Source organism: Chenopodium quinoa, unplaced genomic scaffold, assembly GCF_001683475.1.
Source record: "Chenopodium quinoa cultivar QQ74 unplaced genomic scaffold, ASM168347v1, whole genome shotgun sequence".
Taxonomy (NCBI): Eukaryota; Viridiplantae; Streptophyta; class Magnoliopsida; order Caryophyllales; family Amaranthaceae; genus Chenopodium; species Chenopodium quinoa.
In genome coordinates, this window is record NW_018742733.1 from 4,342,712 (window position 1) to 4,363,541 (window position 20,830).

Below are 20,830 nucleotides of genomic sequence, written 5' to 3' on the forward strand. Positions count from 1 at the left end.
AAAATATTAATCACAAGAATTAGTTTTTTAAAAAGCTGATAAAAAAATGCGATAATTTCTTAATTAGTAATCACGATTAAAATATTAAATACGTCAATTAATTACATTGACATCGGGTTAATAAATTATAATTATGAAACAAAAAAGATTATATTTACAAAAATAAAATAAGGTGGGGTAGGGAGTATTGATGATGAACCATTGTTTAGTGTTCATTGTTAAGAGTGAATATTGTAAATGGTTTGTTGGGTTGATGTGGATGAGAGAGAAATGGTGATAGTGACCCATGAACCATTTTTTTGTGTTCACCAATAATGATGCTCTTAATATATCATACTATGTCACCGACTAAATTCGCCAATTGTCATATGTAAGTATTATCTCATAGGGAGTTAAAAATGCATATCACTACTCACTAGTATGTAGGGATGTAGGATAAACTATATTGATATAAATATTGTCCTTTTCATCATGCTAGATCCAACTACCATTGAAAGATGTATAAATGCTGATTCATGCTCTACATCTCCATGATGCAAGTATATTTCTATAATAAGACATGTTTTTCAACTCAACCATCCGCACACACAATATATGATTATTTAATTATTTTAATCTAGAAAAAAAATTTAAATACATTTTTATTCAATTAAATTAATTAAAAAAAAATAATACCTCACACAAAATTCATGATCACTATGATCACAAAATTAATTTAAATACAAAATTGATATTCAAAATTAATTGACATTCACATACAATTTACACCATTTAGCATACTTGATGATTTTTTAACCTTTTAGACACTTTTTGCAGACAAACTTTTTTATGAATCCAAGTTTGATGCAATGAGAAAAGGGAAGAGTAGATTCATCATTCATTAGTAAATGATTCGTTTAGGCCCCCACAAATCACATACAGTAGCTTATTAATATTGTTATAGGAATTGTGGGACTAAACTTAGCTAACTTGTTACTCCTTTTTCTGATAGAGACTGGTCAAAACATAAGCATATGACCATATGCTGCTAGTAATAAATTATAATTAATTATATTTATCAAAATAAAAATATTAATTAATTATAGTGTATTTATTTATCAAATTAATTAATTAATAATCTATTAGTTTAGGGCCCAGCCCAACTTCCCAAGTTTTTGCAAAAGCAACCACACAAATTAGATTTTATTACGTCATTTTTTTATTTATTAAAATTAATAATATATGATTTTATTTTTATTTTATCATTGGGTAGAGGAGGACATCTTTCTACATTTTGAGTCTTCTAAAATAGAGTATGGTGAAATTAAATTTTATATGATTTGTCAAAAAAAATAAAAAATAAAAAAATACAAGAGTTCCATCACTTTTCCTAAGCTAACGCACACGGAACACCGGCCTAAACCGACCAAAACATTCCCTATACTCCAACAAAACAAAGCAACAACACTTTTTGCACCTTCCCCAACCCGTTTTTCTTGTTATATTCATTCAATCTTATGTGTGAATTCTTCTAATCATTTTAGTTTTATTATAAATTATTTTGGATTTGAAATACTTACATTACCGGATATATCCATTACGGTTATAAATATTAATTAGGTGTCACATGGGTGAAGAATGTTGGAGTGAATAACGGAAATGTGACACCTTTTTCAATCATCTTAAGATAGCATATGTGACTATTAACTTTAAACAATAGTAGGTTGTTTCAAGATCTACATCTCATTGTCAACTTGTCAACATAGACACAATTCAGACAAATCGCTAATAACTCTGTTAAGATAAAAAATGAAAGGCTCCCTTGCTGATTGCCATTTACCATAATGAATTAGGCCTAAGTTTCCTTGGGCTAAAAGGAATAGTAATAACTAATAAGTACAACAATGTAAACAACGAAGTGTATTTTACCAATAATAGGTCAAGAATGTACTAAAAAGCCTCTTCTAAGGTTCTGAAGGCAATCTAGGTGTCTTGCTACACCCCTGTGGCTTCACCAGATATGCCCCCTGTCCCCCGATCAGCAGTTAAGCCAGGGCGTTTGTGAGAATCATGATCATGCCGGCTACTGCAAACTGACAAAACGCACATGGATTGACAGGAAAGGATTATTAGATTCCCAATAGTATGGAACAACCAAATATACTTCCCCAGAAAGTTGACAGGACACCAGCTGACCAAATTTGTAGAAAAAGTTTCCGGAAGCTGTCAAAATGGAGTGGCTTTGCCAATCTCAATATATGACATGCTCGCTCATGGCTGTAGCACCAACTGGCTTCAATTAAGCTGTTACGCTATTTCATTCTGCTTTGAGGACTATCTTCATACACTCATACACAAAATAACTTATTGCTGCTGATGGGAGTACCTGAAGATATTCAGAGCATAGCACCACAATATGTTAGACATACATCAAGATCAAGTCATATCGACTCAATTCAATTAAATCAAAGCCAGAAAAATTCTTTTGCCTCCAACAGAAATGGACCCTGATTTTAATAATCAAAATGGAGGTCTTTGAGTCATTCCGTTGTGAGTTTGCCATTGGAACAGATATCTATTACTTAAGTCATGAATGTGAAGACAGAGCTGAAGCTCCTGCTAAGGTAATTCGAGCATAAAAACCAGAAAAATTGATAACGTGAGTGACAAAACAAATACAGCCTGCAGACCCTCCTATCTTCCTAAGAATTTAACACCAGCTTAAATCCAAGATTTTAATGGTTCATCAAGAGGTCACTTCAGAATCATTAGCCCTCATGTTTATGAAGGTTGGAGCATTTTTTCAAGGAAAAGTGGAGACAACGGAAAAAAGTAACATGGCGTCAACCTGATCCTGGGGAGAACAATCCAAAGGCTTTCCAGAGTAGATCAGTTATCCTCAGGTGGAAAAAGTAGCAATTGTTGAGGGTAGTTCTAGTTTGTTCCCCAACTCAAGCTTTCTTACCTAACGATAAAGTTACTCATTGGTATAAAACAGGTCTAAACCAAGCTACAAAATAAAGTAGTTGCAATAAACTCAGTTAATGTTTTAGGCCTTTTAAAAAAGTAAAAATGCAAAATCGTGAATTGGAGATAGATCTCTCACATTATAAAATTCAGTCTAGGGCCTCCAACTCAAAGTTTTGGTTAACTGCTGCATATAACTTCAATTATAGAAGGAATAACATAGAACGATAAAAATCATGAGGAATTGAACTAGCCCTGATCAGAGAGTGCCTAAACAGAAATTTCACATCTGTGTTCCTTATTGAAGATGGATTAACAGGGCTCCAATAATATAAGGAAGAACACAAGAATAAAAAAAAATTGTGAGCAATTGAACTAACCCTAAGCAGATAGTGCCTAAGCAGGAATTTCAAGACTGTGCTCCATATTGAAGATTTGCATTATTTAAAAAATTACCAGTCTTTTGACATACATTGCAATTCACTTAGGCCACTGAGCTTAAGAGTACAGGATGCTCATGCATGGAAGCATGAACAAGAAACTTCTATCTACAGCATGATTGATAGATTATTCACAACAACATAAAGAACGAAAGAATTTAAAGATGTTGGAGCTGATTTCCTAAACTTAATAATCCCCATTATTTTCTCATTCTAATCACTAGCACTCAATAGACAGGAAAGCGAAAGGCTTTTAAGATCTTGAATTTCAAGGTGCAAGTGTGCAACAGCCATATTACCTCAGTCTTGTCATCAAAACTCGGTACCAGATTGTGCAATAAAAAGACAAACGGTGCAATTTAGAAGACTGATTTCAAGGGCCTTAACCGTCCCACAATACCACTTTAGAGTTTAGAGCTGAGGAAGCCAGGGCTAAAGTCAATAACATATAGGGCAAGGTGCAGTCTGATACTAATAATGTGCTGCTGTTTAATTTGTATGTCTGAAAAGAAGAAAAATGTTTAGCTACTGAGGAAAGCATTCTGAAACACAAATCCGGGATTGATTGGCTAAAGGTTAGTAATTCCAACTAAAAAGTTGTCTTCTCTTTGCTTTTATTTAAATGAAAACAATTTAGGCACTGCATCCCAAAACAACAATCAAGGCAGCAAACTCAAACGATCCTACTAATATTCAATCCAAAGATTCAAAACTTAATACTTAATGCAAGTAGTAGTGGGAATCTGCGGACCATGTACTTCCTGCTAGTGATTCCATTGATGAAAAAAGGAAAATGTTTGAGTCAAGCTTTAAATAAGATGCTGCACAGTCCACTTATTTCAGACCAGACCAGACCAAATGAGACCATATCTTTTTATTAGCTTGTGTTTATTGCTAAATATCTTTAATTCCATAAGAAAATATCATTACAAAAATTTCATGATTAGAAAATACACATTAAAAAAAAAAAAAAAAAAAAAAAAAAAAAGTTAAGGACATCTCATTTAATGCTTTGATTCCTCAAGGATCAGAATACAAATAAGGTCAGAGTAGCCATATCAGGAAATCAGATCAAATCACATCAACTGAACTGAACATAGCCTAGATTGAGCTAACTTTGTTGTTAAATAACGGTTACAGTTACTGCACCAGTAATCAAGGAGAATAGGAGAGAGAGTGAAGAATATGGGATTAATAAGAAAACATAAGAGCGAGAGTTGTGAGTAGGATTTAGTAAGAAAGAGAGTGTTTTCAGAGGGATTTGTGGAAGGAAAGGTTTGCCACGATAGGAAAAGAGCAAAAGTGTAACCAACTTTAAGGAACAGATGAAAGTAGGAAGCCTAACCAACAAAAAGGAATGGAGGTACTATGTACAACCTCAACCCTGATTTCTAATATTTTTAATCTGCCAGTCAGGGATGAAGCCTTCAGACCACTTCCTTGCTGCAAAAGTTTTAGCAGGTAGAATGTTTCAGGTCATTAATTCGATTGTAGATATGATATGTCTCGTCTTTTACAGCTAAGAAGCTCTTCATTAGCAATGTAGTTTGAACCCAAAAACAGATCTAGCATGGTAGTAAGAAGATTTTGTCTCCAAGATGTATGTTTTATTGTTTTCATGTGGACCTTCAAAAACCTGATGATTCCATTTATGAGCTCTGGTTGATTGCAAAAATATGACAGCCAAGGTTAGCAACTAGTCTCAACGCCATTACTTACAGAGTCGAATTAAGCTACCAAATTTAAATGCTCTTTGCTTTAAACTGGATAAGCTATGGGTTAGCTGAACTCATAGTTACTATATAATTCAGGGTTTGTGCAAAATAGAGGTAAGAGGACAAAAAGGAGAGGAAAAACATGTCAGTAAAAGACATAAAGGATTGAGAGAACTTTAACAAAGGAAACTAGGAAAGAAGTATAATAAAATTAAGGGGATTTTTTACAACAACAAAGCCTTAGTCCCACAATGATTTGGAGTCGGCTAACATGTATCGTCATAAGGAACCATACGATATAAAGAAAGGGACAGTATTTTTTTTTTTTTTTAATACCAAAAAAAAAAAAATGTACGCAGCACAGAAAAAGGAGTACAAGCAAAAAAGAGCAAACTATCCTTTAAAACAGAAAAACAAAAATAACAGATAAAAAGGATCCTTAGAACCTCCCAAATTATGTAATCTATCAAAGCCCCCACCGCCTTATGCCACAAATAACAGATAAAAAGGATCCTTAGATCCTCCCAAACTATGCAATCTATCAAAGCCCCCACCGCCTTATGCCGTTATCCCATAACAACGCCAAATAAGACATTCTGTTCAAAACAAAATGAAAGCCAAAGAAACCATGAATATACCCAGGAGGCTGGGAGTTTCATTCCAACCACAATTGCCATGAAAGCATTGTCACAACTTCTCCCTACTCTTACCACATTCTCTAATACAAATATGTAGCCACTCCAAAATCTCTAAAGGGCAAACTCCCGATTGTCATGCAAACTAAACCTCTGTTATTAACAAAGCACTTCACAGGTAAAAAAAAAAAATAAAAAAAAAAAAAACATGTGAGAAGTCTTTAAGCTACATCATACTTCAACACTATTCAATTAAATAGGGTTTGCATTTTCAGGACCTTTTGTGCTTTTAAGATGCATAAAAGTCTGGGTCAAACATGCCTTTAGATATATAATATACTTTGTTAAACTGCTCAGCACAGATTCCCCCCCCCCCCCCCAATCCAACCAGGCAACTATCCAAAAAAAGAGTTCCACCTTCCCGTTTTCTAATAATAAGTGGCGGAGATGAGTAAAAGTCCCTAATAAATTTATATCTGAGCCATTATAATTATTTGACTTAGGGAAGGGAATAATATCACCAAATTCCAAAAATTCTATTCTGGCTTCATAGCTTAAAAATGAAATCAAATGTCTATTTGCAATATCTAATTAACAGTAGAGAAGAACATAAATGTACCTGAAGTACGCTGGGAAGCAGTCCAGCATAGAGAGCTGGAATCCCTCCTTGTTCAACTATCTTCATAAAAGTTGCTGGAGTACTCAATCTTGCTCCATGAGCTTGCAACTGAAGCTGTCTCCTGATGACTTCAAGCGGATAAGTAGCAGTTTCGGCACAAGCACCAGAAATAGCACCATACAATAAGGTTCTTAGGGGTCCCAATTCCAGTTGACCCAATGCTGTTATATCTTGGCCCTGTGACTTTGTTTTCTGTATCCTTTCCTTTCCTTCAGGTGAATTCAGATAGGATGTTTTGAGTATATCATACACCCCATAAAAAACTGCACTGGAAGGTGCGATGCTAAGAATTGATGGAAGAAAGCCCTTGTAAAGGGAAAAATATCCTTCTGTTTGGATCATATAGCGGAAAGCACCAACAATACCACCCAAATTTTCCCCACCATGTGCAACTATTCTGGTCCGAATCTGAAACAAAAAACAGCAGATATTAAAAGGAAAAACCACATCAAAAGTGTTGAAAGATAAACTCAAAGTACAATTGAATAGATGAATGAATGAATCCAACCAAATAATTGCAATGCCACTCTAAATTGATTCTGAAGCCTTCATTAGAAGTTTAAAATTAGGATTTCACAAAATAAATCAAACATGTTCATTCAGTGTTACCAAATATACTAATCCCACAACAAATTACGATCAGAAACATGCGACGTGGTCCAAAAGAACAATTGGGACTAATTTAACAAATAAACAGGTAGGGAAATGTGCTCCTGCCCGTTCCACATAACAAAGTCTACTGCAAATTAGGTTACGTTGCAAACCATTAGACACCCCATCAACTAACATTTATCTCTTGCAAACATACAACCAGGTCGACCACAATAGTTTAATGCACACCACTTCCCTACTAGAGTAGCAATCTTTAAATATATTATACTCCCTCCGTTACATATTACTCGCAACAAAGGGGTATTCTTTGTTAGACATAAAATATTCCTTTGTTGCGAGTAAGTAACGGAGGGAGTATAATTTTACTTTGTAACTGAACTCTAGAATGATTATAGAACAGGCAGTTCCAGTTTGTAACATACTGTGTCTAAAGGTAAGCAGAGAACAGAGGCAGTAATTCCAGCAGCAGCTCCGGCAATGAACCTTTCAGAATTTGCTGTTTTATCCGTGAGATGTAATTTGCGTAGTTGCTTTCTATATGTATCATAAGCACAAAAATTGATTGCTTTAAATGGAGCTGTCCGTAGAATATTAAGCAAGTTTCCTTTCCAAAAGCCCCTCAAGCCCTGAGTGGCAGCAATTGTCTTAACGAGCTCTGAGATGTTTTTCTGCTCACCACGAACTATATATTCTAGCTTCAGTCTCTCAAGTGGGGCAACAACAGTTCTGAAACAGTGAAATCACTCATAAACTGATGAAGTCGAGAAACTGTAGACCCAAAGAAAAAGGCACAGTTAAGAGTTAAAATCTTAACCTATTTTTGTTTTCAGCAAAGGGACGCAAGCTAGAAAGGATCTAATGCAGCTGATATTCTCAAACTCTCAACAGTATGTGAGATCAGCACCTCATCATCTTATGGATAAATGACATAATTAGATTAACTTTTACTAGAGGGATAGGAGTGAAGAGGAATGATACCTTAACAAGCTAACATAAACACAAATATGAAAAAGCAAGCAGAAGGTGACTTGCGCAACCATAATACTGTCCTAAAAGGTAAATGAAACAACAAAACTGTACAACAACCACATTATGTGGACCACACAACTAGCATTTAACAATTTGCTGGATCTTCTTCTATTTTAATGTTGCACATTGCACTATCACATGTATCATGCAATCAGCACAAAAAGGGGGAGGTGAGGTGAGTGTGACTGATGTCATATAAGATTCAATGAAAAATCTAGTAACTTGTGCTTTTAATCTAATGAGTTTGAAATGTCATTGATATGAAACTAACACGCTACTCTAGAAACACAAAAAGCTTTTTCATGATGTATTAAAAAAGGAGTAAGATCTGACCAAATAAACACCGTGAAATGAAAATAAATGCTTCTATTGCTCTCTTATAAGCTATAAAATTCCACATACAGGATGTAACAACTGCAGGATATGAGTATTAGAACTATCTGTGGCCGATAATTACTAAAACCGGAACAAATTATCGAAAAGCCTTAATCCTCAGCAAACCCATTTCTGGGCTTGTACAAAAAATTGTGGTAGTTACGTCCCATTCTCGATTGCTAACTGATATACTTCAATAATCCTACATTGTATAGTCACAACATACAGCCAATGATCACAACATTTGCAAGAATGCAAACATCAATTCGAAAATTCGAGGAACCACAACATTGTCCAGAATCTATGTTTTTCAGCACCATGTCAATAGATAAACCATAATTCCAAACAAAACTTTGCACCCAAATTCACAAATACAGTTGGATTAAACAAACCCAATAAGCCTAAATAATACTGTATAAATTTTCAATCAACAACAAAACAAGACCCAAAATTAAAGGCATTGATTAATTAACAATTATCAACATAAGAAAAACCAATTAAAATACCAAATTAACAAGAATTGCAACAAAATGTAGGGAGGCACCTGGCAACCATGGCAGCAACAGCACCAGCCCAGAAATGCTTACTAGAGTTCATAGCGGCGGCACCGCGACCCGAAGACACAACCTTTTCCTTCTCCAACACCACATTCTTAATACCCAAATCCCCTTCACCTCCATTAGCAAAACCACTACTACAATCCTTCAAACTAATTGATGAAAAAACCCCTTTAAAAGAAAAAGAAACTACCCTTTTCCCTTTAATTGAAACCCCAGAATTTCGAGAGCATGATTTTGAAATGCTATTGTTGATTGAAGAAGGGGGTGAAATGCAATTGAGGAAAGAAGGTGGGATAGTGGGGTCGAGGAAGAGACCGCCGGCGAAGAGATAAGGTGAGGAGTGAGAAGGGTAGTGTTCTAGTAGAACTATGGCATCGGAGGTGGGCATTGAATGAGATTGTGGAGGTCAAATTGAAGGATTTTTGGAGAGAGAAAGAAGGGAAATGAAAACCTGAAATTTGCAGATTTTCAGATTTTGAAAGTGGGGGTAGCTAGAGGAAGACGAATGAGGGGGATTGCAAACGGAGTGGTGTGGCCGTGTGGGGTTTTGCTTACTCGCTTTGACGTGTTAATACGGGTCACTGAGTTGGGTTCGGTTGAAGAGTTTAATCGAGGGGTTGGTTAGTTTTTGACACTTAAAATCTGTTTATATTTATATTTACTAAACTGAGTTGGACTAAACTAAATAGAGCTGAACTGATTGAAGTTTAACTGAACTGAATAGAGGTGAAGAGAAGAAAATTAGGAGATGAACTGAACTAATTGGAGCTGAACTGAACTGATTGGAACTGAATTGAACTGAACTAAAATCAAGCTGAAGTGAACCGACCTTTAAAGGAGTATTGTACTATGTAATTGAGTACTCTGTTCATTTATGTCCTTTGTTTGGTACGAGTAACTAATTTTTGCAGAGTTTTTAGCCAATTAAACTCTATTTGAGTGTTTGGTAAATATTAGCTTATTAAAAGAGCTAAATGGCTCAAATAGATCGAGCGTTTTCAATTGGTTTATTAAACATTTATTTTTTTAGTTGTTACGTACTCAAAAGCAGCTAATAGTTAACATTTACTTCATCTATTCTTGCATAATTGACACAATCGAACTTGACATGCATGCCAAGTGGTATTTAACATTTACTTCATCTGTTCTTTTTTTAGTTGCTTTCTATGTGCTTAACACACATGCTAATAATTAACATTTACTTCATCTGAACTTAAGATTTACCTATTAAAGAAGCAAGTGCCTGCTATAAGACAATATTCATAGTACGAGTAACTTACAGAGAAAGAGATCATTTAGACGCCTATTTATATAGTATTCATACCAACAAGCTTAAAGTAGGCTACATCTCAAGATGAATCAACAATGAAATTAAAGGATTAATTTTTAAACTTATGAATTGCTCATAAATTTATAATATAAACAAATTTAGAAGAAATATAATTGTAAGAAAAAAGGTTAGCTAGTAGCTACTAGCTAGATAGAGTTGCATTGCATCATTGCATGTAGATATATCAAAATTGTTATATCAAGAATGTAAAAATAAAATACAAATATATCAAAATTGTAAAATACAAGCATTACATAATAATCGGTACATTGTTATGAATACCAAACATTTATTAGTTAGAAAGGTACACCTACATATCTCACATATATTAGTTCTTCAATTTTTTTTTTTCTCCTGAATTTTTTTATTAACACTTCCTTTAATTGTTGCTACAAACAAGATTAAAATGAAAAAAAAAAATACTTTAATTAGTCGGATGGCCATTCTTTTTGAATATCGAACGTGTATTTGATCTCCAAGTAACATTTGTTGTCATCGTCAAGAAACTGAAACAATCAAAATACATATACATCACATTATTAGTCGTAAGATCTCTATCATTATCGAGACTTTATTAATTAAACAAAGTATTTAGAAATAATCACGGTACAAACAAGTAGTACTACGTATATAAGAGTCGATTTGAAAACTTGATGAGAATTTTCATTCACCTTAGACTTAGCACTGTATGAGCCTCTTGCAAAATAACCCGAAGGTGTAGTTTCCTCTGGGATCTCATGTGTATAAGGTTCTAATTGAGGGCTAAATGTTCCAATCATTTCTTTGGTACTGTCAACTGCATAATATTATAATCGAGTGAAGAATCGATCAAATATCGTAACACATTTTATTGAAAATTTAGCAAAGAATGTCTCAATAATAAGCATGATGCATTCAAAAAAAAAATAAAAAAATTCCAACCTAAAACGCAAATATGTCCAGAGTTTATTACTTAATTACAAGAAATAAGTAGAGATATTCTTATCAATATTATACGAGGTATTACACTTATAACTTTATAAGCATAATAAAAGTAAAAATATTGCGAGTAGTTTAAAATTGTATAATTGTATAAGTATGCACGCGTGGTTATCTAAAATTGTACAATGTGTTTTGATCAAAATGAAAAATAAATGAACATGTTACACATTCTCTTTAAATCCAAGTAGCACAATGTCCAGGCCACCATGCTCTAGACCAGCTTAGTAGCAGGATATCTCTAGAATATAGAGGGAGTTCAAAGGGCAATGATATAAACGGAATTCGTTAAATGTTTTAAGTAAGCACTAATCCTCGAACAATTTATGCAATAAAGATCAAGTAATATGTACTTGAATTGAGATAATAAGATGTACCTTTGATACCAGTTTTCCATATTGTGTTGGTGTACCTAAGGCCAGAGACAATGTTGTTGGTAACTTGAAAGCAAAATCGAAGATTATAAGGGCTACCTTCCTTCAAAGTGAACCATAAGCCTTTTGGGTCCCCCGACTCTGGTAATGGAAGAACAATATCCTCTCGACCAGGAGATATTATTGTCAAACTCAATATCTTCACCTCTGGTTCCAGAGTTTCTACGATATTTATTTAGTGCAAAAAGTTAATATAAAAACTATTGAAATACCGGTTTTTTTTTTTCCCAAATAAATCACAATGACGACAATATATACAATTTGCACATACGACCTGATATACATTTGAAAATTTACAACCCCGTATTTCCCATATATACCTTCTCCTGAGTTGATATCAATTTGTCCAAGGAGTTGCTCCTTCCATTTTCTTAAACTCTCGTCATCCTGTAACATTTTACAAAATTTCATAAAGAACAAGAAAGGACAATTAAATAATTAAATCTACAAACCCACGTTTCAAATTCTCTTCTCTTATTGAAACTTGATAATTGTATCATTTAATTTGTATGTATTCTTACCAAAATATTATCAAAAAGTTAAGGCATACTTATATATACTTTGCATGTATTAATGCAACGTCGTCAAGTTGACCATATTAGTCTATTCTCAGTCTCCTTTACTACAATTTGACAATAATATTATAACTATAGCTAGGGCTGTATCAAGTTGCAATAATCATCATCGTCTTATAGAAATAAATATATAATAATATTAAATAATATATAATTTCTACATTGCGACCAGATTCAGACAACAATCTTTGACATGGAAAATATAAAGTTACTCCCTCCTGTTTTGGGACATCCAAAAAGAGTACCCACACTATATGTGCGGGAGGGAGTACGTACGTATTTCATTAGCATTTCAACAATGTCAACAAAAGAGAGATAGGTATTTGTGGATCATCACCAAAATTTTCAACAAATAATGAAAAAAAGTTTGAAAATAAATACGTAGTAAATAAAAATGTGATATCACCTTATCTTTCTCAAGGTGTTGCCGAATACTGCATTTTGGACCCAGTTGTATATTATTTAACTCTTCCTCTTCTTCCTCAGTATGACCTAATGAAGATTCACTAGGTAATCTATTAAAAGATGGATTTGGATCTTCTTCAATTCCACTTCCATGGGTTGAAGATGATATTGAATCAATTGTTTCTCCCATTTCCTTTCTTTGAAATCCCTTTATTTTATTAGAACTATATATATAATTTTTAGATAAACTTGTAAAAATTCTACCCTAAATTGATCATAGCCTATCTGAAAATTTAATTGTGAATAAAAGCACAACTAATTTCCATCATCAAACAGTTTGAAATATCACAAATAATCATAATATTAGGTTTGAAATAATGAGGGTTATTATGAAAGAGGTAAAATTAATGAAGGGACAAATTTTGATGGAAAGGGAGCTAATTAATTATGAAAGAGATTTAGATTCTAGAAGTATGACTTATCCTCAAAAGAAATTTGAGAAAAAGAAGGGAGAAAACAGATCACAATAATTAGAGGCTAAGTTGATCATACTAATTTTGAAATGGTAATAATAAAGGTTAATTTTGGGATCATATGCTTTTAATTAGAGGTGAATTCCTCTATACATTAATGGTGAGAAACAAGTAAAAGTAGGGGTGTACAAAAACTGGACCGGACCTGAAACCGGACCTGAACCGACCTGATCCGGACCGGACCTGACCCGGACCTGTTGATTCAGGTCCGGTCCCGGTCCTTAAAAATCAAGGTTCCCGGTTCCGGTCCGGACCCGGTCTAAACCCGGGGTTTTCAGGTCCGGACCTGAAACCCGGAAAAATTGTATTTTTAAAAAAAAAAAAAAAATAAAAAAAAAAAAAATTAAAATAATGCTTGACAGCTTGAGGCCTTGTGACGCTTGAATTCTCTTTCATTTCATTCTAACCCTAACAAACAACAGGCTGTCTCCCCCTCTCCCTCACGCAGTCACGCACTCACGCAAGTCTCAGCCCACCGCGGCAACGCCCACCGCCGACACCTCCTGCCTTCCTCACTCTCTCAGGCGAAGTCCAGGCGCCCACCGACCACCGCATGAGACAGCTACTGCGCGGATTTCGATTTCTCCGGTAAGTTATTTTTTTTTTTAATGTAAATCTAAATTATCTAATTATGTTTGGGTATTTTGTATTCGAAATAATGAATTAAGTGTTAGAATTTATATGTTTATTCATGTTTCAATTGCTTATAATGATTATTTGATGTTTGCATGTTGAATTTCTTTTTTTTACTTCAATGGTTTCGAATTTATGTTTTTTCTTTTTTGGTTTATTTTCGAATTTTAATAGAACAGGGAATAGAGCAAGATATTACATTGAATTTATTGTCTGTGATTTGATTTTGAGAGCTGAAGGAGTATGATAGAAGGGTAAAAGTAGTGAAATATAGGAGCTGGACAGATGAAAGAGAATACGAGGGTGGTAATTTAGAATTTGAAATCATGAAGTTTTTTTAGTATTGTTGATCTTGGACCTTGGATGTCAAACTAATTGCTGATACTAGGATATTGTTATGATCTTTCTGTAGTGTGTTGTTTATTTAATTGTAGTCTTAATCATCTGACTTTGATTTCCCATTTAGCATTCTAATTTTAAATCACATTATTCCAGGCAATCAATTTTAGTTACCTAGTTCATGTAATGATATAAAAATCGAGAGCAAGCATTTGGTTATTATTCACAGAAATAAAAGAGATTCCTTGTATACAGAGCTAGTAATTTGGGTAAGCAAATCATTAACTAAATTATATGTAAGATGGTGACATATTATGAAAATGGACCAGACCGGGTTGATTCATGAGTTTCGTGTCTAGTTTATCTCAGTGACTTCGCATAGGATTTAAGCCTTGTTGCCGTGTTGGGTGACATATTGCCATTTTCATGCATCATAATTCATAAGTAGCTAAAATGTGTTGCACCAATTGAATTGCTTATTTTTGGCAATCAAATTTTAAACTTACTTAGATGAAATAAATTCTTTGGTGTTAGAGGAGAGTTTTAGATTGTAATGATTACGTGATTTTCATTCTCTTTTTTTTTTTTTTTTTTTTTTTCTTTATAGAAGGTTGGCAGAGAACAAGAGGTGGGAATAATTCTTCCTCTTGTTGCTCCAATGGGCAAAGACTCAGAAGGGTACGTAGTTGTCTATATGAAGTAGTTTACAACTAAGGCCACTCGATCTCATTGACTATCCAGCCTAGTTATTACCTTTGTGGCAATAGGTGCAGATAAGGAGCCTTAACTAGATAAGCAGTTGTTTGTTATCAACAATATCCTACAAGTTTTTTGTTTGCAGTTGTTTGTTATCAACAATATCCTACAAGTTTTTTGTTTGCAGTTGTTTGTTATCAACAATATCCTACAAGTTTTTTGTTTGCAGTTGTTTGTTATTTTTGTTTTTATTCTTGCAGGGAGTGAAGGAAGTCAAGGAACCACGGATTCTTATTCTTGCAATGTAAGTTGCTCTTAAATTTTTTTTATAAAATGGTATGTGTATATAATTGTTACTTTAAAATTACTTATATTGTATATAATTATATTGTAGATGGAGAGCTCTCAATCCAAACGGTCTGCTTCTTTTTCTGAACAAACGTCACAGCCACTTTCTGAAAAGGATATGGAAGAATTGCAATCTACTTTGCCTCCTGATAAGAAGCTAAAAGCGGGGCGGGAATATATATGGAACAGAAAAAGTAAGAGGAAAGCTGAGTATTGGAAATATTACTTAGAGTACGTCGAGAATGGAAAACTACGAGCTGAATGTAAGTTCTGTCCTAAAACTTTTGCTGCTGATGGTAATCTTAATGGTTCAAAAAATGTTAAAAACCATGCGGAATCATGTCTCGGTAATCCTATTAATATAGAAAAAGAAAAGGGCAAAGAAAAGCAAACTAAATTGTATTTTGATCAAGAACATGAGAGTAGTGAATTAAAGTGTGGGAGTAGGATTATTAACATGAATGATGTTAGAGAGGCATTGATTCACATGATTATTGTTGATGAGTTACCATTTAAGCATGTGGAAAAACCCGGTTTTAGGCACTTTGTGCAAGTTGCATGTCCACAATTTCACATTCCATCTCGTGTTACCATTGCTCGTGATTGTTTAAAGTTGTATTATAGTGAAAAAGAGAAATTGAGAGAAATGTTTAAGACATGTCAAAGAATTTCTGTGACCACTGATACTTGGACTTCAATACAAAGAATTAATTATATGTGTCTTACAGCTCATTTCATTGATAATGACTGGAAATTGAATAAAAAGATCATAAATTTTTGTCCAATTTCTAGTCATAAAGGAGAGGCTATTGGAAAAGCAGTTGAGGCATGTTTAGAGTATTGGGGTATTGATGATAAACTTTTTACTATCACTGTTGATAATGCTTCTTCAAATGATGTTGCTTGTGCACACTTGAGTAGAATGGTTAGAAGAACAGGATGTATAAATGATGGAAAAAATCTTCATGTTAGATGCATTGCTCATATCATTAATTTAATTGTGTGGGATGGTATTAGAGAACATGGTGTGTGCATTGATAGAGTTAGAAATGCTGTGAAATATGTTAAGAATTCCCCTGCAAGAATACTTAGATTCAAAGATCTTGTGCAAAAAGCAAACATAGATTCAAAATCTTCTTTATCCTTTGATGTCCCCACTCGTTGGAACTCCACATACATAATGTTGGAAACGGCTTTGAAGTTTCGACGTGTTTTTAGTGGGTTATCTCTTCCTGATGGAGAGGATTTGAATGACAATGAAAGGCCTCCCGAACCCGAAGATTGGGAAAAAGTGGAGAGGTTGGTTTTGTTTCTAGGGGGGTTTTATCTGTTAACTAAACGAATTTCTGGTTCCCATTATGTGACAGCTAATAAAGGTTTAGGAGAAATTGCTTCTATGTATGATATGTTGAATAATTGGGAACAAAGTGAGGACTTGAATTTTCAAGCCATGGCCATTGCAATGAAAAAAAAGTTTGATAAGTATTGGGGGGATGTGGATAAGATGAATAAGTTCATTTATGTTGCTCTTCTTCTCGACCCTCACTCTAAGATGGTCATTGTTGAATTGACACTAACGGATATGCATGGACCGGAAAAGGGTACAAAACTTGCTAATGATGTGAAGGAGTTCGCTTACTCTTTATTTGAGGAATATAGAAAAATGTATGCTACTTCTAATATTCCAGATTGTGGAGATAATATGTCAATGGATATTGATAATAGTAAAGGAGTGGGTTCCGATTATGTGAGGAAACTAAAAGAAAGAGCAAAACGATTGAAGGGGACAAGTGGGTATGCGATAAGTGAGTTGGATAGGTACTTAAATGATCAATTAGGGCCGGAGGAGGAAGAACAAGATGCATTGACATGGTGGGGTAAGAATGGTCAGCGTTATGTGATTCTTAATCGCATGGCACGTGACATACTAGCCATCCCATTGTCGACCGTTGCATCGGAATCTGCTTTTAGTACGGGAGGTCGTACTCTAGATCCATTTCGGAGTTCTTTGACTCCTAAGGTAATGCATCGTTATCTTTTTATTTTATAAAATCAAGTTTGTTTATATCTTAATATGACTTTGTTTATACATATTTGTGTAATATTTTTGTATTGAAGATGGTTCAAGCGTTACTTTGCACACAAGATTGGCTTAGAGCTAAGGAAGTGCCAATTGTTGATGTGGAAGAAAATTTGAAAGAGTTAGAGGAAATAGAGAAAGGTAGTAATAATTTTATGTATTTGAAATTTTGTTACACCAAATTTATTATTTCATTGTTATCAATCATTAATATATTCTATATTGTATTTTATTTAGAGGTGCAACGTGGTGAATCTAACGATGTAGACGATGAAGTTGTTTTCGTGGACTCATTAGTGTGAATCACGCGATCAAAGGGAAAACAACTCGTTGGAGAATTTATGTATTCCTAGTACTTGAGAGTTGAGAGTTGAGACTTAAGAGAATTTATGTAATTTTATGACTTTTCGTGGACTTATTTGTATTTTCGGTGGACTCATTTGTATTTTTGGTGTTTGAGAATCGGGACTTTATAGACTTTATGTAGTTTTGTAATTGATAATTTTGGTTTGTATGTAATTATTAAATTATGCAACAGGTCTAAAAATCACAAAACAGGTCCATATGCAGGTCCAACAGGTTTTGTATTAAAAAAAAAAAAAAAAACGAAAAAGACACAAAACAGGTCCATTCAGGTCCAAACCCGGACCGGACCTGATTTTTCAGGTCTGGCCCGGAACCGGACCTGTTAATTCAGGTCCGGTCCCCGGTCCTCATAATTACCCAATTCAGGTCCCCGGTCCAAACAGGTCCGGTCCAGGTCCGGTCCGGTTTTGGACCGGTGTACACCCCTAAGTAAAAGGATAGAGGGTAAATTAAGTCTTGTGATGATCCGAGATTTGTGGAAAAAATTGTAATTTACTAATTTTTGCACAAATGATATTATTTTTTTTTTTTTTTTTGAAACAGCACAAATGACACTACGTATTATAATATGCAAGAATTTATTTAACTTGACAATTTTGGAATAAGAAAATATCTAGTTTTTAGTTTGTGTTGCTTGCTTCATGCCTTCATGGATAATAATTGTGACCTTATTTTTCAAGGTTGTATCCTTAATTTATACTTTTATCTACGTGACTATTTGTGTATATATACAAGTACTCTCACTTATTGTTCACGGGATTTAAAATCTTAACCAAAAGAAGAAAATGTGAGATCATGTAATATATTTCTAACGTTAAATTCAAAATAATAATTTACATAAAACTTTGACCATATTGTATGGTTTATAATGCATTTGATATTGTACAAAAGACAATGAGTATAATATTGCGGAACATAGCGGGTATATAGATAGAAGAGAACACTTAGAATAACATATATATATATATCATTGGAAAAGATGTACTCGAGTGTTCAATTTTACTATTCATTCCCCCAAGGCCAAATCTTATTTTAGCCTCATATATATATGAGTATATATTTTATAGTTTTAAATCATATTTGGTTCATAGGGGGTTTTAAAAAAAAAAAAAAATTGGTTCGTAGGGAGTAACTAGCTAGGGATCAATCATACGATTATATGAAAGCAATGCAACGTCCCATCCCAAGTTATAAATTTATTATTCTAATACTTCCTCCGTTTTCTTTTACTTGCAACACTTCCCTAAAAAGGAAATGTCACAATACTAGCAACACACTATAAAAGGAAAGTTATCTTGAGGAAAAACTATACTATTTTCCTTATTTAAAGCACATGTCCCACTAAATTACACTCCTAACAGCCACTCATCCCATTTTTAAGTGTATTATATCATGTGAACCCCACATTTCTTAAATACCGTGAAAAAATGTGTGTTGCATCTAAAAGAAAACAGAGGAAGTATGTGTTATCAACCACAACAATACAACGTCCAAAATAACACTCCTGAGTCACTCTTACTAATAATGAGCTAATAATAATTGGACCTTGCTAACGAACGCCCCCGACATGGATAAACCTTTAAAATATCATCTAAAATGAATCGATCGGTGTAATTAATGTTAATTTTAATTTAATCTTTCTACTTTTAACTAGCTTATCCAACGCCTCGGACGGGTTCGTTAGCTTTTATCATAATAATTAGTTAATTACACAAATATCAATTCTTAACAAGAAAATCAAAGCATATTAAGTATAGCTTTTTGGTTTACTAGCATCAAATTTAAGTAAATTATAGTAAACCATCTATATCTATATCTATATCTATATTAAAACTCCAAGATAAGGAGTTTCATTTTCCCATTTGTCATTTTTTTTTGTCATTTCGCCACATCACTTTAAATTTTTTGCCACGTCACTTTTGCAATTGTATTATTGTATCTAAATAATGTGCTTGATTTACATCTTATAATAATGATTAATCAAATATTGATTCTATATTTAAAGAAAGAGAAGGTGTTACTTGCAAACCAATAGACTAGCCATTATTAGTATTTAGTTTGGTCATAATTGAGAAGATGAATAATTAAAATGTTTTAAAATTGCTTTGACCCATTTAATTTGTAAAATATGTAACCGATATGTATTCAAAATATTTATCCCTATAAATTAACTATCTAAGAAAATGATATACTAAACGGTCTAAACCTCTTGGAGAAACATTTTACTAGGCCAGTATTGAGCCAGGTAAGTATTTGTTTACTCTACCTACCTTGAATGCAATGGATATATTTTGCATACTTAACTCATATTTTTACACTTTTAATAAATCACCCCGAATTAATTATGGGCTATATATATTTTAAGCAATAAGTAGCATTTTTGTTCGATGATTGTGTAATATGTAAGAATTGCTATATTTTAATAATATGATATTTCATTTTCCCTCCAAAAAAAAAAAAAAAAAAGAGATTCCATTGGTTGATTTTATTTATAGTTCACTCAAAGCTCTCAAAGCTAGTGCGTGTAAAATTTTTCATTATTTACTACTTATGCTCGGTGGTTGAATATTGGTTTGATGATTCATTTGTGCATCCAATTTGAAAACAATACTACATTTTTTAAAAAAGGATATAATGCATGTAATTATTTACCATATACGTAATTGAATATGAAGAAGATAAACAAGCCCGGGGCATTGCCCGGGGCACTAACTAGTTTATCTTGTAACAACCAACATTTTGGTTGATTGATAACATATCAAAGCCCCTAAACTATCAAGCTGTTTACTCTTTAGTCCTCTTTCCAACCCAAACCAACCCCCACCTCCCTTCAACCCATATCTTCCTTCGATTTTACAATCCAGCCCAATGCTAGTGGGTCAACCTTAGTACTTTTATGTTTGATTAAAATTTACTCCGTAAATAACAATATACTTCCTTTGTTCATTTTAATCACAATATTGGAGATTTTACACTATACTTGCACACTCCTTTAACTTTTGTTGTGTTCATTTACTTATTATTTATTTATTTATTTATTTATTATTATTATTATTATTTATTTTTTATGATTTATGTGTTAGGAGAAACATAATATAGTGGAGTCTTATTATTATCCGTCT

At 33.5% G+C, this 20,830-nt stretch overlaps 3 protein-coding genes across 3 annotated transcripts; 1 reads left to right on the forward strand and 2 right to left on the reverse strand.

Annotated features, from left to right (window-relative positions):
• Window positions 1-1,705: 1,705 nt before the first annotated feature.
• LOC110723954 (probable mitochondrial adenine nucleotide transporter BTL3) lies at window positions 1,706-9,608 on the reverse strand. The gene is made up of 4 exons (XM_021903370.1): window positions 8,976-9,608; window positions 7,450-7,753; window positions 6,356-6,823; window positions 1,706-2,365 (listed from the first exon to the last, which is right to left on the reverse strand). Exons 1-4 carry the CDS (start codon window positions 9,377-9,379, stop codon window positions 2,297-2,299), a joined length of 1,245 nt encoding a protein of 414 aa, XP_021759062.1. The 5' UTR covers window positions 9,380-9,608; the 3' UTR covers window positions 1,706-2,296.
• Window positions 9,609-10,574: 966 nt separating this feature from the next.
• LOC110723607 (rho GDP-dissociation inhibitor 1-like) lies at window positions 10,575-12,903 on the reverse strand. Its single transcript, XM_021902954.1, has 5 exons — window positions 12,715-12,903; window positions 12,054-12,120; window positions 11,677-11,895; window positions 10,993-11,117; window positions 10,575-10,827 (listed from the first exon to the last, which is right to left on the reverse strand). The coding sequence occupies exons 1-5, from the start codon at window positions 12,901-12,903 to the stop codon at window positions 10,750-10,752; spliced, it is 678 nt and encodes a 225-aa protein (XP_021758646.1). The 3' UTR covers window positions 10,575-10,749.
• Window positions 12,904-13,120: 217 nt separating this feature from the next.
• Window positions 13,121-16,633, forward strand: LOC110723668 (zinc finger BED domain-containing protein RICESLEEPER 2-like). Its single transcript, XM_021903011.1, has 5 exons — window positions 13,121-13,184; window positions 15,175-15,218; window positions 15,309-15,558; window positions 15,676-16,561; window positions 16,630-16,633. The coding sequence occupies exons 1-5, from the start codon at window positions 13,121-13,123 to the stop codon at window positions 16,631-16,633; spliced, it is 1,248 nt and encodes a 415-aa protein (XP_021758703.1).
• Window positions 16,634-20,830: the final 4,197 nt, after the last annotated feature.

Excerpts from the sequence above, each read along its gene's own strand:
- LOC110723668 (XM_021903011.1), top strand. The coding sequence starts at position 13,121 with ATGAAGGGACAAATTTTGATGGAAAGGGAGCTAATTAATTATGAAAGA. Across the intron at positions 13,185-15,174 it reads AAGAGATTTAGATTCTAGAA|GGAGTGAAGGAAGTCAAGGA; the intron begins GTATGACTTATC and ends TTATTCTTGCAG. Across the intron at positions 15,219-15,308 it reads CGGATTCTTATTCTTGCAAT|ATGGAGAGCTCTCAATCCAA; the intron begins GTAAGTTGCTCT and ends ATTATATTGTAG.
- LOC110723607 (XM_021902954.1), bottom strand. The coding sequence starts at position 12,903 with ATGGGAGAAACAATTGATTCAATATCATCTTCAACCCATGGAAGTGGA. Across the intron at positions 12,121-12,714 it reads AACACCTTGAGAAAGATAAG|GATGACGAGAGTTTAAGAAA; the intron begins GTGATATCACAT and ends AAAATGTTACAG. Across the intron at positions 10,828-10,992 it reads CATACAGTGCTAAGTCTAAG|TTTCTTGACGATGACAACAA; the intron begins GTGAATGAAAAT and ends TGATTGTTTCAG.
- LOC110723954 (XM_021903370.1), bottom strand. The coding sequence starts at position 9,379 with ATGCCCACCTCCGATGCCATAGTTCTACTAGAACACTACCCTTCTCAC. Across the intron at positions 6,824-7,449 it reads TCTGCTTACCTTTAGACACA|ATTCGGACCAGAATAGTTGC; the intron begins GTATGTTACAAA and ends TTTTTGTTTCAG. Across the intron at positions 2,366-6,355 it reads TGCTTCCCAGCGTACTTCAG|GTACTCCCATCAGCAGCAAT; the intron begins GTACATTTATGT and ends GAATATCTTCAG.